Source organism: Lagenorhynchus albirostris, chromosome 11 (genome assembly GCF_949774975.1).
Source record: "Lagenorhynchus albirostris chromosome 11, mLagAlb1.1, whole genome shotgun sequence".
Taxonomy (NCBI): domain Eukaryota; kingdom Metazoa; phylum Chordata; class Mammalia; order Artiodactyla; family Delphinidae; genus Lagenorhynchus; species Lagenorhynchus albirostris.
In genome coordinates, this window is record NC_083105.1 from 19,732,416 (window position 1) to 19,749,783 (window position 17,368).

Genomic DNA, 17,368 nt, shown 5'->3' on the forward strand with positions numbered 1-17,368 from the left:
TTTCCAAAATATGCATTTTAGAGCTATGTATTTCCCTATAAGCACGTATTAACTGAATCCCACAAGTTATGCTGTGTTTTCATTATCACCAGTTCAAAATATCTTCTAATTTATATTGATTGTTTTCTTGAACCACACATTATTCAAAAGTATGTTGGTTAATATTTAGACATTTGTAGATAGTCTTAGTATTTTTCTGTTATTCATTTCTAGTTTAATAATTCCAGTGTGATAAGAAAATATACACTACGATTTCAAAGATGCAATTTGTTGAGACATAGAATATCCAAAGCAGTTTTGAAAATGAACCGAGTTGAGTCATTTACACTCTTGACTTCAATATTACTCTAAAACTACAGTAATATGGTACTGAGATAAGCACCAGTTAGATCAATAAACAAATTGGAGGGCCCAAAAATAAGTCTGTATTTTGGTCACTTAATTTTTGATAAAGGCACCAAAGCAACAAAATAGGGGAAGGAGAATCTTTTCAACAAATGGTGCCTAAACAGCTTGACATCCATATGAGAAAAGGAACTTAATCCCTACCTCACACTCACACCACACACAAAAATTAATTTGAAGTGGATCAAGGACCTAAATGTAAAAGTGAAAACCATAAAGCTTTTAGACAAAGTATAGGGGGATATCTTCATGTCTCAAACATGTTGAGTGAAAGAAGCCTTACACAAAAGATTACATACTGCATAATTCCAAAACAGGCAAAACTAATTCACAGTGGGAAAAATCAGAACAGTGATTTCCTCAGAGCTGAAGGTTGGGGTGAAGAGCGGAGGTGGGTGAGTAGTGGCAATTAACTATGAAGAGGCAAGAGATAACTTTCTGGGGTGATGACAATGTCTTATCTTGAGTGTAGGTTACATAGGTATATGCATTTATCAAAACTCAGGAAACATACACTTCTGATTTGTACATTTTTTGTAAATTTTACCTTAAAAGAAAAAAACTAAACAAATATTAAAAGCTAGTTAATGACATGCATGTTGAAGTAATTCATAGAAAGTGTACTAATGTATGTAATATATTTTGAAGTACATTAAAAGAACAAGATGATTACTAGAGGGATAGAAAGATGGACAGATAATAAAACAAATACACTAATAAATTAATGGTAGAATCTAGGTGGAGGTATATGGGTTTTTCACTGTATAAATTTGAGAAGGAATTCTAAGTTTATATCTTTTGATCATATAAATGAGCAATCTTGGTTTTAAGACTCATAAAATCAGCCATTAAGAAATTCAGAGTTCTAAGTAAAATAATGACCAATCTCTAATTTGGGTTGCATTGAATTTATTGGCATCACATGGCAAAGATATGTTAATTAAAGGAAAGAGAATTTCAAAAAAGTGATTTACAAATATATGGTGTTAGTAGTAGTTCTTCAGAAAATGAAGATTGCATTTGATAAAAACTTTTTGCCTTTCCAAGGTTTTCTGAACCACCCAAGCCCATCTGGCAATAGTTTTTCTTCTTCAAAGTTCCTTTCTACCACTTGGGGACACTTAATTTTCAGCATCGATGGAAAAGAAATCTACTATGCTCCATTGCACATCAGAGTAACCAATGTTTAAAAAAAATTATCATTTAAAAAAATTGGAAACTATCTCCGTAATTAAATGGTTATGGGAAAACCTCATAATGTTCAGAGACTATGACAATTTAAGCAAAATAAAGGAAAACATTAACTAAGTTTTCTAAACTGTCAAAATGGTTTGGATTTGGTCCCAATTTTGGGTGAAGATCAGCCAAACCAATTCATCTGGTGGAAATTTAAAACAAAATACATAATTGTTAATATTTATTACACTTCCAGAACAACAGCTAAGAAAAAAGGTTACCATTAATGAGGACATTTTTAGATTAAACAGCCACCTCCAAAGCAGGTTCATACCCTGGGAAACAAACCAGGGCACAATTAACAACATTAAAAAAATAAGGCAGCCCTAAGAGCAAAGAAGTCAGAGGACTTCGAAGTCTTTTATTTATAAATACACTCTCAGGAAACATGTACCTAATTAGATTTAAATAGTCCCCAAGAGAATTAGCAGCTAACTACACCCATCTCTGATCAAATATATTTAAAGAAATCAGAATATTAAACAGCACCATTTAAGAATTTGAAATATAGCCCCATAACACGAGTTTAAAAGGAAATAATTTAATATTCAATACCATATACATTTTGTGCAAATGGATTCAAATTCCCTTGCAGAGATTCCACTAAAGAATGAATTGAGACGTCCATTTCCAGCAATATGGCAGACTACTTGTATAGAGAACACCTCTCAGTAAAAAACTGAAAATGCTAAGTATGGCTGGACTGGTGGTAAAATAAGAAAAACCACAGAAGGCCAGAAAAGAGAAAGTGCAATATTCCACAGGGGTTAACAAGGATTAGAGCCTGCATTTGCTCAGAGATTCTGTGAATTCCTGGTGGCTTAGCACCTGGTTTTAATGGCCCACATGTGCTGGAAGAGAAGACAGCACATGTGGGCCGTAGAAGGAAACATGCCTGTGTCAGGAATGGCTCTGAGAAGAAGTGGGGGGGTGGGGGTAAGGGAATTACACACACACACACACACACACACACACACACACACACACACACACACACACACACACACACCAGAGAACTCCTAATGACAAAAGAATACTCGCTTAGTTTGGTACTTGCACTAACTCTGTGGCCTGAAAAACTGCAAGAAGAAATTTTGGTTTAAAGTGGCCCTGGAAGGACTTCCCTGGTGGTCCAGTGGTTAAGAATCTGCCTTCCAATGCAGGGGACGCAGGTTCAATCCCTGGTCGGGGAACTAAGATCCCACATGCCGCAGGGCAAATAAGCCCATATGCCTCAACTACTGGGCCCACGCGCCTCAACTAGAGAGCCCATGTGCCGCAAACTACAGAGCCCACACGCTCTAGAACTCGTGTGCCACAACTACAGAGCCCACGTGCCACAACGAACAGCCCACGCTGCAACGAAAGATCCAGAATGTCGCCAACGAAGATCCCGCATGCCTCAAATAAGATCCGACATGGCCAAAAAAACCCATAAAATAAAGTGGTCCTGGATTGGTACTGCTCCAGGCACCTGGCAGAAGAAAACACAGGAATTTCAAATTTTCCTTTGGATGCAACTCAATGAATACAGGAACAAAATAAAAATTCACTAAACACATGAAGAAGACATTATGAGCTAGGATCAGAAGAAGTAACAAACTGCAGAATCAAATAAGCAAATATAGGAGACACTTGAATAACTAGGTACAAATATAAAATGTTTAAAGATAAAAATAAATAAATGTTTAATAGATTTAAGACAATAAAATAGATTGAAAATATGAATAAAAAATAGAAAACCATAATTGAACCAGGCAGATCTGAAAAGAAACCAACTAGAACTTTTATAAAATATAAGAAGTTAAATTCAAAGCTCAATACACAGGTTAAACAGCAGATTAAATACAAGTGAAAGTGTACTGGGGAACTGGAATACAACTCTGAAGAAATTATTTAAAGTGCAGCACACAGAGAGAAAGAGAAAAATAGGAAACAGAGGTTATAAGATATGGAGGATAGAGTGAGCAGGCAGGCCCAATATATATCTATTGGTAATTCCAGAAGAAAAAACAAGAGAACAGGGGAGAAGAAATATTCAAAGAAATAATAACTAATACTTTTCCAGAATTCATGAAAAACATCAACCCTCAGATTCAAGAATCTAAACCAGGATAAATTATAAGAAATTCATGCCCAGACACATCATGTAAAACTGCAGAACAATGAAGTCAAAGAGAAGATTTTAAAAGCAGCTAGATAGAATACAGAGATTACATATAAAGGAATCATGATTAAAACCAATAGCTGAATTCTGTGCAGTAACAAAGAAAACCAGAAGAATTGAAGCAATAATAAAGTACTAAGGGAAAACAATTGTCAACTAATTTTATAGTCATGAAAATAATTTTCAAGAACAATAGCAAGAGACATTTAATTAAAACAAAACATAGCTTAGTTTATTATTAACAGAACTTCACTAAATTAGCATCTAACTTAGTATACTTCAGAAACATGTACTTCAGAAAGAAGATAAATGATTGTCCAAAGGAAGATCTCAGATATAAAAGGAAATGGTGAGGAAAATAATAGTAAACTTGTAGGTAAATCTAAACCAATGTTAACTGTATAAAATAATAAAATAATCCCTAATTTGTTTCATTAAAAAAATCAAGATAGAACTTAAATCTTTGAAAATAATAGCATACAAATTAAGAACAGTGGTGACCAGAGTTAAGGATTTTCAGGTCTTCACATTATTTGCGAGGAGGACAAAAATACTGGTTAACTTTAAATGTAAATAACTGAAGATGATATTAAAATGTCTAGGGTACCCTTTAAAACAATGAGAAATAGATTAAACGTAAATCACAAGGCAAGAAAGGGAAGGAGGAAACATATTAGAACAAATAAAAATCACAAAAGAAGACAGTAGTACTGAATATTAGTAATTCAGTAAACAGAATAAATGTAAATGGACTAAACTCTCCAAGACAAAGAAGGTCAGATAAAAAATTCCAAATTCAGCTATATGATATTTTCAACATACACATATAAGACATACAGATGATACAGGAAAGGTGATAGTAATAAACACATTAATAAAGGTAGAGAGGGTCATGACACATAGTTTGGTTTATGGGAAAGACAAAACAATCTCTAATTTGAATGTCCTAATAACATAAGCTCAAAATAAATGAAGCAAAAATTACAAACTACAGGGCTTCCCTGGTAGCGCAGTGGTTGAGAGTCCACCTGCCGATGCAGGGGACATGGGTTCGTGCCCCAGTCTGGGAAGATCCCACATGCCACGGAGCGGCTGGGCCCGTGAGCCATGGCCACTGAGCCTGCACGTCTGGAGCCTGCGCTCCGCAGCGGGAGAGGCCACAGCAGTGAGAGGCCCGCATACAGCAAAAAAAAAAAAAAAAAAAAAATTACAAACTACAAATATAATTAAACCCATTATCATAGTGAAAGGTTTGCAAATATCTCTCTCAGTAACTGACAGTTCATGCAGACAAAAAAATCAATAAGACAGAAGATTTGAACAACATATTATCATGTTTCATCCTGTAGACACATACACAACCCTGCTTTCAAAAATAATGTATACATACGGCTTCCCTGGTGGCGTAGTGGTTAAGAATCCACCTACCAATGCAGGGGACATGGGTTTGATCCCTGGTCCAGGAAGATCCCACATGCCGTGGAGCAACTAAGCCCATGCGCCACAACTACTGAGCCTGCTCTATAGAGCCCACGAGCACAACTACTGAGCCCACATGTCACAACTACTGAAGCCTGCATGCCTAGAGCCCATGCTCCGCAACAAGAGAAGCCACCACAATGAGAAGCCCGTGCACCACAATGAAGAGAGGCCCCCACTCACCACAACTAGAGAAAACCCACATGCAGCAATGAAGACCCATTGCAGCCAAAAATAAATAAATAAATAAATTTATTTTAAAAAAATAATGTCTACATATTCTTTTCAAGAATTTTCAGAACTTTTACACAAAATAAAGATATCAGAGGCCATAAGGCAAGTTTCTGTATGTTGAACCATATGAAATTACTATTTGTATGTCAAAAACAGTTGAAAATCATCACTTGCAAATACTTCAACCTAATACTGATTTCAATTACTCTATAATTTATAGAACAAGATTTCTGACAACTCAACTTGTTTGGAATTCGGTATCCTCTCCCCCAAAGTTTCAATTCCCATATATTCTAAATGCTAAAAATATCTAAGTAATTAACGGGTTGAAGAAGAAATAATAATGAAAATTATAAAAACTTGGAATTAAACATTGAATATTCTACCTATCAAAACTGTGGGACTTAGAGATTTCCCTGGAGGTCCAACGGTTAAGACTCTGCACTCCCAATGCATAGGGCAAGGGTTCCATCACTGGTCTGGGAACTAAGATGCCGCATGCCGCAGGGCACAGCCAAAAAAAAAAGAAAAATTGCGGGACTTAATAAAAATGATACATAAAGAGAGATGTATAATCTTTAATGCCAGTATTTTTTAAAAGTCTAAATATTAATGAGTTATTCTAAATTAGTAAGTTAGAAAAATAGTAAAATGAACCTCAAATTTAAGAAATAATAAAAAGCAGAAATTAACAAAATAGAAAAAATATATAGTGAAGATCAACAAAGCCAAAAGGTTTTTTAAAGGCCAGCAAAATTGATAAACCTATATAGCAAGCGTGATCAAATTACAGAGGCAGAGGAGAGAGAGGCAGAGACCAAGAGATCACAAATAAGCATAATTAGAATGAAATACAACTACAGATGAAGCAAGGCTTAAAAAACTTAGAAGAAAATATCATAACTAACTTTACACTAGAATATTTGAAAACAAGAGAAATGGACAAATTCTATAAAAATTTAAATCCTTATAACAAACTAAAAAAGAAACAGAGGGGCTTCCCTGGTGGCACAGTGGTTGGGGGTCCGCCTGCCGATGCAGGGGGCACGGGTTCGTGCCCCGGTCCGGGAGGATCCCACGTGCCGTGGAGCGGCTGGGCCTGTGAGCCATAGCCGCTGGGCCTGCGCATCCGGAGCCTGTGCTCCGTGGCGGGAGAGGCCGCAGCGGTGAGAGGCCCGTGTACCACAAAAAAAAAAAAGAAAAAAAAAGAAACAGAGAAGCTGAATGTTCCTACAACTCTGAAAAAAGTGAATCAGCCATTAAGCCCACCAACAAAACACCAAGCCCACATCACTTTACAGGAGAAGAAAAAAGGAATAAACCCTGCCCCCTGCTTCATTTTATGAAGCTAGTACAACCTTAATGCCTTGGAAGACAAAGGCAATAGAAGATAGGGAAATTACAGATCAATCTCACTCATGATAATAAATGAAAAATATATAAATCAAATATTACTAAATTGAATACAATAATATTTTAAAAGATTTGTTTCATAAACACATGGTTGCTTTAACATGAGAAAAATCTGTTCATTTTCTCAATGAAACACTGAAGGAGAAAAAGTATGATCATTTCAATAGATACAGAAAAAGTATTCAATAACATTCAACAATTCATGACAAAAGTTATTAGTAATCCAGAAATAGCAAAGAACTTCCTGCAAGTTATAAAGGGTGTCTACATAAAAATCTAGAGCAAACATCATATTCGATGGTGAAAAGTTAAAAGCATTCTCTGTAAAATAAGTAATACTTCAAAGATATCTTATCTCCATGTCCAACATTTACAGAAGGTTTCAGTCAGTCTGTTCGCACACGTGGACAGACACACAGATAAATACACACAAACACACACGCTTGCAAGAAGGAAATAAAATGTCATTATTTTATTATTTATATCAACTGTCTTCATGGAAAACCTTAAAGAGTTAATACATTTATAAACTATTGAATTAAATAATAATAATAATTATTATTATTAGGGAATTAAAGACTTTAACAAGCTTTTTGTATATAAGAGCACTAAACAAAAGCCAACTGCATGTGTACAAACCAGTAATAATGTTAGAAAAGGTATTTTAAAAGATAAAATTTATAATAACTAAAAATAAGGAGCTTAATTATAATTAAATTATAAACAATTATAAATCTTGCAACAAAAGATAAGCAAGACCTTTATGAAGAAAACAACAAAATGTCATTAAAAGATTAAAGAAGTTCAAAATAAATATGGAAAAATACCTTTGTACTTTGTATTCATGTTCGTGAATAAGAAAATAAATTATCTACCAATGGCATTTTTCACAGAAGTAGAACAAAAAATTTCACAATTTGTATGGAAGCACAAAAGACACCGAATAGCCAAAGCAATCTTGAGAAAGAAAACGGAGCTGGAGGAATCAGGCTCCCTGATTTCAGACTATACTACAAAGCTACAGTAATCAAGACAGTCTGGTACTGGCACAAAAACAGAAAGATAGATCAATGGAACAGGATAGAAAGCCCAGAGATAAATCCACGCACATATGGTCACTTTATCTTTGATAAAGAAGGCAAGAATATACAATGGAGAAAAGACAGCCTCTTCAATAAGTGGTATTGGGAAAAGTGGACAGCTACATGTAAAAGAATGAAATTAGAACACTCCCTAACACCATACACAAAAATAAACTCAAAATGGATTAAATACCTAAATGTAAGGCCAGACACTATAAAACTCTTAGAGGAAAGCATAGGCAGAACACTCTATGACATAAATCACAGCAAGATCCTTTTTGACCCACCTCCTAGAGAAATGGAAATTAAAACAAAAATAAACAAATGGGACCTAATGAAATTTAAAAGCTTTTGCACAGCAAAGGAAACCATAAACAAGAAGAAAAGATAACCCTCAGAATGGGAGAAAATATTTGCAAACAAAGCAACTGACAAAGGATTGATTAATCTCCAAAATATACAAACAGCTCATGCAGCTCAATATCAAAAAAACAAACAACCCAATTCAAAAATGGGCAGAAGACCTAAATACATTTCTCCAAAGAAGATATACAGATTTCCAACAAACACATGAAAGGATGCTCAACATCACTAATCATTAGAGAAATGCAAATCAAAACTACAATGAGGTATCACCTCACACTGATCAGAATCGCCATCATCAAAAAATCTAGAAACAATAAATGCTGGAGAAGGTGTGGAGAAAAGGGAACCCTGTGGCACTGTTGGTGGGAATGTAAATTGATACAGCCACTACGGAGAACAGTATGGAGGTTCTTTACAAAACTAAAAATAGAACTACCATATGACCCAGCAATCCCACTACTGGGCATATACCCTGAGAAAACCATAATTCAAAAGGAGTCATGTACCACAATGTTCACTGCAGCTCTATTTACAACAGCCAGCACATGGAAGCAACCTAAGTGTCCATCAACAGATGAATGGATAAAGAAGATGTGGCATATATATACAATGGAATATTACTCAGCCATAAAAAGGAATGAAACTGAGTTATTTGTAGTGAGGTGGATGGACCTAGAGACTGTCATACAGAGTGAAGTCAGAAAGAGAAAAACAAATACCGTATGCTAACACATATATATGGAATCTAAGAAAAAAAAATGTCATGAAGAACCTAGGGGTAAGATGGGAATAAAGACACAGACCTACTAGAGAATGGACTTGAGGACATGGGGAGGGGGAAGGGTAAGCTGGGACAAAGTGAGAGAGTGGCATGGACATATATACACTACCAAATGTAAAACAGATAGCTAGTGGAAAGCAGCAGCATAGCACAGGGAGATCAGCTCGGTGCTTTCTGATCACCTAGAGGAGTGGGATAGGGAGGGTGGGAGGGAGGGAGGGAGACACAAGTGGGAAGAGCTATGGGGATATATGTATATATATAACTGATTCACTTTGTTATAAAGCAGAAACTAACACACCACTGTAAAGCAACTATACTCCAATAAAGATGTTAAAAAAAAAAGAAATATATAAGGACATTTGGAAAAGTTAAAATTTCTTTCTCACACACAAGATTCTAGATGAATTAAAAATTTAAATGTGAAAGTCTTAAACTTTTAGAATATATAGAAGTATGATAATGACCTCAGGGTTTGGAAGGATTTCCAAATAACATAAATACTAACCATAAAAAGAAAAAAAAAAGAAATTTAAACATTAAAATTAAGGAGTTTAGTTCACCAAAAGACACCATGAAGCGGTTCAAAAGATAAGAAATGTGAGAAAAAATACAATATTTTAAACACATACAACTAACAAAGAATTAATACCCAGCATATATAAAGAACTCCCATGAATCAACAAGAAAAACCCAAACAATCTGATAGAGAAATAGACAAATTTTTCTTTAAAAGGCATTTTACTTAAGCATATGAAAAGGCATCCTACGTCTTTGGTAATTAGAGAAATAAACATTAAAAGCACAATAAGATACCCAAGTGTTAACTAGAACCTGGAGCAGTAAGACCTCTCATAACCTGCAGGGGGGAGTTTAAATTGGTTACTACTATTCTGTAACCATTTTGGCATTAATAAAGCTGAAATGTACATACTCCAAGACCCAGCAATTCCATAACTAGAAATATACCCTAGAAAAACTATTGCACATATATACCAGAAGACATACGCAAGAATGTATTCTCTTACTCTACAGGGCCAACATTACAAATTAACTCTGAAATGTTTAATTAAAAATCATACAACATACTCATTATGCAAAATTAACATTTATGGAGCACATAAATATTCTCTTCATGGACTTCTTATTCATTAATTGCTAAACTCATTAATAAATATCAGTAATACCCTTTTGTAAATATAGAGATAAAACACACCTGACAGGTCAATTTTAGATATAACATGAATGACTTTTTGTTCATACTGACAGGCATATATACTTTAAATACCAAAGGCTATTCCGAGCATTTATGGAAAAAATTCTTTCTGAAGATTATTTCCACTTAATCAGGATTAAATGTATTTAAACTTTGACGCTTATTATCCTGAGTGAAAGAAATAACTTTAGTTTTAATATTTTACTTAATCAGAAAATAAACAGAAGGGAACAATATGAATAAACAAGAATATGGAGAGCCTGATGTCCTGTGGTCTTCCTTAATAACAACCCATTTTCAAGAGACTATAATCTCCTCAACAGAAGCTCTCTACCAAGGATCTTAATCAGATTCTGAGAAAATTCACACTCAAAATAAACAATATGCCACTAAAACCCAAACAGTGTAAGTATTAGCAGCTATACAAAAAGTTAGCTTCTATCTAATGAGTCATTTTTAAAATGACAAAAGTCTAAGTCTTTCAAGTGCTTTCTATTCAAGCTGGAAAATATATAAAGGTAGGAATCATTTACAAAGCAGGTTGAGAAATTTTACTTCATTTTACACATCCTTGTTTGACTCCATGCAAACATCAAACTAAGAATGGCAAAAATGAGTTTCTCTTCCTACATATTAATACTAACTTTTTCTTTGCTTTCTCAAGGTGTTTCGCCTTCAGCCTCCAAGTCAATAAGAAATTTAGAAGATGACATGGTATTTAAAACACTGAGGTTGGGGAAAGCCTTTCAGAAGGAAGATACTGAAGAAAAATCAATTGTTGTTCCTTCCCTGGAGGAATATAAAAATGATGAGAGCAATTTCATGAATGATGAGGAAAACAAAAATTCAAAGGTAAGTGGCAATGTGACTTATCCTTTATTTCAGTGGAAATTTGAATGATGTTTATGAATCCTTTGGAAGTAAAGTCGATACTTTTATAAGCAGAAGTATGTGAAAAAAGTCACAATATGCATTAGGACAATTGATCAAATTTCCTACATACCAGGTTGTTCTTCCATTCTGGAAAACATCTCTTATTCAAAAGGTTTTTATTCCCTGAAAACCTTGTATCTAAAATATTTTTTAGAGTCAAAACAGTGTAGAGCATCTTTGATCAATAAGAATATTACACAATTGTATCATAGTTCTATTCCCAATAAGACAGCTAAAACACAAATCAACCTTTTCTTTACAGAATGCAGGTTCCAAACACAATTTCTTAAATAATGGTCTGCCACTGAATCTGGCTATAAAACCTTATCTTGCACTAAAAGGATCTGTAGCTTTTCCAGCTGAGAATGAAGTTCAAAATACTGAATCAATACAAGAAAAGAGAGAAATTGCAAATGAAGAAAACTCAGCTAAATTTCCTATAGGAAGGAGAGATTTTGACAGTGAGTAGTCTTTTTAAAATTCAATTCTTATATCTTAATATCATAAAATAGAAATCTGAGTTTAATTGAATTTGGGTCCAATCACGACAAAATCAAACAAGACCATGGTTCAATTTACTTGATTTTATGTGACCCCTGCAAAAGATGTGAAATTAAAAAGTATTTAATTAGTTACTATAATTAGTTATTAGTTACTATAATTTTGATTTACTCAGAATTAGCTATACTAGATCCATTCTTTCATTTCTAATCAATTTTGTGTGATACTAGTCCTTTAAACAATTTAAGCTTTTTTTTCCTTCAGTGCTCAGGTGTATGCTGGGAAGAGTCTATCGACCTTGCTGGCAAGTCTGATACCTGTTGGTCCACATCATCATTTCAGAAGAAAACAAAATCATTTAATTGCCTGTGGGGAAAAAAGCCCTTAATGTTACTATGACTTGTATTATTTTAAATGTCTGTTTTCAAAGAAAGTAGTATTAAGATATACCTAAATGATATGCTTTACCTGTGCATTAAACTTTGTGAATATTCTGCATAATTATGACTTACTAGTATTTTTTAAACAATGCTTAACATGCTAACCTTACATACACTGCAGACCAAAATAATAAAGCACCATAATTTACACTTTGATCTCTTAAAAATTAAGTAGATGGGGTCTTCCCTGGTGGCGCAGTGGTTGAGAGTCCGCCTGATGATGCAGGGGACACGGGTTCATACTCTGGTCCGGGAAGATCCCACATGCCGCGGAGCGGCTGGGCCCGTGAGCCATGGCCGCTGAGCCTGCGCGTCCGGAGCCTGTGCTCCGCAACGGGAGAGGCCACAGCAGTGAGAGGCCCACGTACCACAAAAAAAAAAAAAAAAAAAAAAAAAATTAAGTAGATGCCTTTGGTGAATGGTTTTATATATACATAAACCTAAAGAACATAAAAGACAAATTCATAGTCTAAAAAACTGAGTTAACTTTGTCTGGCCAGTAATCAATTTGTTCTTGGCGGTACATTTGTTGCTTTTTGCAGCTCTAACTAGTTTGCCATCTAATTTACTCTGCAAATCTTTTGATGCCTTAGGTATCTTAACATTTCTGTGTTGAGGTGGTTCGTTTCCATTATCACAGAGAATATTTTCATCATCCAAATCCACCTGTTTCCTTTTTGAGCCTTTATTTCCTGTCAGACTAATTGATTTTCTTGCCACTTTTTCATTTTTACTTCTGTCCAGATGAACATTTCCAGAACTTGTTCCAATTGTTGGTCTTCCAACAGATGAATTTACACCTCCTGTTATGCAAGATGAAAAGAGGAAAGAAATTATATAATACTTAAAATTATTACACATGAGAATTTTACAAAAAACTTTTTAAATGGCTAAAGAATATTTTAAAATTTATGATTTACAATCAAATAATGATATAAATTACATGATGAACAAATACAGCTATATTACTATCACATTTCTTTGCATTTTACCATATCACTTTTCATCCCTACAAACAATAAATTTGCTTTGTCTAGATGCATAACGCTTAATCCTTAAATGCTGCAAATTATTTCTTAAATACATTTAGTTAAATCAAACTGAGTCCTATTCCTATACATATATTTGTACTTAGATATAACTTTTTAAATAAACTCAGGTCTATAAAAATATAAACCTTTACATTGCAAAAAAAAATCTAGTTTTACTTAAGTTAAAACCAATTAGTACACTAGAATTGAATTGTTATTAAATTGCTCAAATAAGGTCAATTACCAGAAAGGTCATTTTCCATGTGAAGAACACACAAAGGCTTTGATGCTGAATTAACACTATTCCACTTATCCTTGCTTATCATGCAGTCATCTTTGTAAGTACAAGCAAACTGAGATCTAATTAAGGTTTGCTTCATCTGGTAACAGGAAAAAAGGAGAAAATATACAATTTATCCTTTATTTTTATTTAGTTTTTCATCTAGACAGAAATATACTCTGTAGTCACTGAGGTATCATAAAAATTTCCCTTAAATATTTCATTATCTGTGGGAACTTTTAATCCTTGATGTTTCATAGTTTGCAAACTCATTCACTGCTACAACCAGCATTTTTGTTCTTTTCAGTAATACCAGCTTTGTGTATGTTTTTGATAATTTTTGTAAAAGCTTAGGCAAATCAATTATAAACTCTTCAAAGACCTTTGTTACACATTCCTATGTCTGAGATGCTTTAGAAAGTGGTTTTGTTATGTTTAATAATGATATACATGATATATGTAATCCTAGAAAAATACAAGTTTTCAATCTTAAAGAATTACAGGGTACAACTCTTTTAGGAAAAAATAGCATATGGAATTCAAGAAATTAGAGAAATTAAGGAAGGGAGAAATGTTAGGATAAAAAAGAAAAATAAGAGAAGGTGAAAGAAACAAAGATAGGAAACTAACAAAGAAAGTGAAAGATAAAACAAAGTGGTGAATGAAAGGCATTATTTAATTAAAAACATGAATATTTAGGGCTTCCCTGGTGGCGCAGTGGTTGAGAGTCCACCTGCCGATGCAGGTTGAGAGTCCGCCTGCCGATGCAGGGGACGCGGGTTCGTGCCCCGGTTCGGGAGGACCCCACATGCCGCGGAGCAGCTGGACCCGTGAACCATGGCCGCTGAGCCTGCGCGTCCGGAGCCTGTGCTCCGCAACGGGAGAGGCCACAGCAGGGAGAGGCCCACGTAACGCAAAAAACAAAACAAAACATGAATATTTAGAAAATTAAGAAATATGATTTGATTATATCATTCTAAGAAGATGTGACCAAGGGATTTAATAGTTGAGTATTCAAAGTATGCTCCTGTAATTATCTTCAAACATGACAAATAGGAGAAAATTAGAAAGCTAAATTTAATTCTTAAGCACCATGCCAAGAAAGTATTTTTGGAAATGTATTCTGCAAACATAAAACCAGTGGCTGTTTTAGGGAGAGAACTTAATTTCAGAACAAAAGTAATCTACACAGATAATGCAAATTTCAACAATTGCAGCTGCTGTGTAATGCCATTTGGTTATAGTAGGGAGATTTCTCCAAATAATTAGAAATCATCTCAAATCTTTTTCAGAAACAGACAAAGCTTATTTCAAATACATGATTAAATAAAGAGGACTTCAACAATTCAAAAATTAATACTTCAAAGTATAACTACATTATGCTAAATAATACTCACAGAGCATGTATTGATACAGTTCACGAAGTCTAAAACAGCATGACTTTACATTATATATTCAGTAATTATACACTATGCTGTATATTCAGAACGATAACTACATTAACCCACTCAGATGTTTGCAAAGATAACAGCAGTGAAATCCACTGACTATATTTTAGAAGAAATCAGAATAGTCTCCAGTCCAGCTGCTCCATAAAAGCAAGTTTTCTCAGGATGACAAATTTTATATCTTTCTGAGTAATGGTGTCTATGAGAGCCTGTAACTCCCAGAGGACTAAAAATTATATTTAATTTGCTTGAAGATGTAGACAATTAGAATTTATCTTCCATTTATGCACAAAAATACACAAAATTGAAAAAAATGTGAAAATGTAAAAGATGAAAAACTATTTTTTTTAGAAGTGAAATACAGTAGGCTCTTGATAATGAACAGAGCTACAGCCCAGTATCTTCATGAACCCACATGAATGCAACTACTACTATATATTTTCTACCATGAGATGCCCTAAAATATAACTGAAGGTTTTAACTAGGCCTTTTTGGACTTTATTAATTCCATAAGTAGAGAATTAAAACAATTAATAAAGCTATTAAAATAAATTTTGTTAATAAAATAAACTTTATATTATATTACATCATATCATCACTGTAGTAAATTATCCAAAAACATTTATTTCCATCTACAAAACCAATACTAGCTGCTGACATCTTTTTATACGTTTCTTTCATTTTGCCAGTTACTAATAGAAAATTATAAACTTATTGCTTACAGAGAGTTATAAAGAGTATGGTAAGGCCATGAAAGTAAATGGATGCTAAGTGGCTGGCAAGGATCACTCCCATAATATCCAGATAGTGATGGCACCTACAGGTGGCTTGGGGGACTAGAGCCTCCCACCACAAAACCTTCATCAGTACCACTCATAAATCACTCTAAATAAAAATACAATAATTATATTATTTAATACAGACAACTGATGTTTTCTCAATCTCATGCTGCATGTGAATAAAAATTTCTTTAGAAAGTTGGCATTTTTATTAATTTTAAACATACATCTGAGTAAAAAGCTTTCTTTGCTATGTAAATACAGTCGCAAAATAAGTTCAATAAGCCCTCCTGACAGCTAGATTTCTTCTCCTTAGGCCCCCCATAGAGAAATTCTCTAGCTCTTAGTGACAGTAGGGCAGTTTCAGAAAACTAGAGTTAGAAGGAAATTCTTAAAATACTGATTATGGGTTGAGATGTGAAAGAAAATCAGTTAACCACTATGTTTACCATGAAAAATATTATTTATAAACATATCAAAACACAAGAGAGAACCACAATGGTTCTATGGCAATCTTGGAATACTTATATCCAAAAGTAATAACTGAGAGTGGTTATATTGAGGGTGTTTTTTTTCTTTTTTGTAAAAGATTATATTTGTGTTTTTTCCCTGCCCTGTACAAAGATCTTTTTTATCAATTACCACTTATTAAGTTCCAACTATGTGACAGGCACACAGTATACTAAAGAGATTACTAGGATGGCTTCCATAATCACAAAGACATTCTACTTATAAAATTTGCTGTTGACACACAGCTGGAAGAAATAATAAATAAATTGGATAATAGAATCAAGATTGAAAAGATCTCAGAAGGCTAGAACCATAAGTAGAAAATAATAAGATGAAAATGAATGAGGATAAACAAAGTCCTGTATTTAAGTTCAAAATATCAATTACAGATGTACAGGACGAGGAGAACCTGACTTAAAAACAACATATGAAATAAAGACCTAGAGATTTTAACTGATCATGAACTTGACTGGAGCCAACAATGTGATGTCCAACTAAGAAACCCGCACAAAGAAACAAGATGATGTGATGGAAAAGGCATCAGATTTGTGGTCAAAAGACCTGGCTTCTAATACTGGCCCTATCACTTACTAAGTAGATGATCTTGGGTAAACCTCTAAACCTCTCACTTATCCACATATAAATGGGAATATTTACCTCATAGAGTTGTGAGGATTAAATGAAGTTAAAAACATGAAACAGCTATGTAACTCTAAAGATATATGTAGATACTATACAGTTATTAATGTAGTAACATATGAAGAAAGTACTCCTATAGAGTAAGAAATCTGTTGAATTAGGTGTCTCAGGACCTGGCGAACCCTAAAATGATTCTAGGAATGCAGCTCAAAAAATGAACTTACAATCAGCTTCTTCATTTTGGTTATTAAAACAATACAAGCTACATTGACTTGTATTTATAACTTAAAAGAGATTGCTTTTCCTTTGTTCATAAAAGTTGAATTTTTCTGCACAAGATTAGTGGCTACATAGAATTGAGATTACTTCCTGTTGCAAATCTTCCAAATCTCTCTGTGTATTTGATTTGGAATCACAAATAAGCAAAA

At 34.0% G+C, this 17,368-nt stretch overlaps 2 protein-coding genes across 2 annotated transcripts in view; one reads left to right on the forward strand and one right to left on the reverse strand.

Annotated features, from left to right (window-relative positions):
- Window positions 1-10,982: 10,982 nt before the first annotated feature.
- PMCH (pro-melanin concentrating hormone) lies at window positions 10,983-12,127 on the forward strand. The gene is made up of 3 exons (XM_060165825.1): window positions 10,983-11,231; window positions 11,575-11,773; window positions 12,078-12,127. Exons 1-3 carry the CDS (start codon window positions 10,983-10,985, stop codon window positions 12,125-12,127), a joined length of 498 nt encoding a protein of 165 aa, XP_060021808.1.
- A 588-nt stretch (window positions 12,128-12,715) lies between these two features.
- The window catches only part of PARPBP (PARP1 binding protein), a 90,614-nt gene continuing 85,961 nt past the window's right edge, over window positions 12,716-17,368 (reverse strand). The window contains exons 10-11 of the mRNA XM_060164757.1: window positions 13,529-13,664; window positions 12,716-13,056 (exon numbers count right to left, since the gene is read on the reverse strand). Of these exons, the coding sequence (XP_060020740.1) occupies window positions 12,716-13,056; window positions 13,529-13,664 (477 nt within the window). The remainder of the gene's footprint in view (window positions 13,057-13,528; window positions 13,665-17,368) is intronic.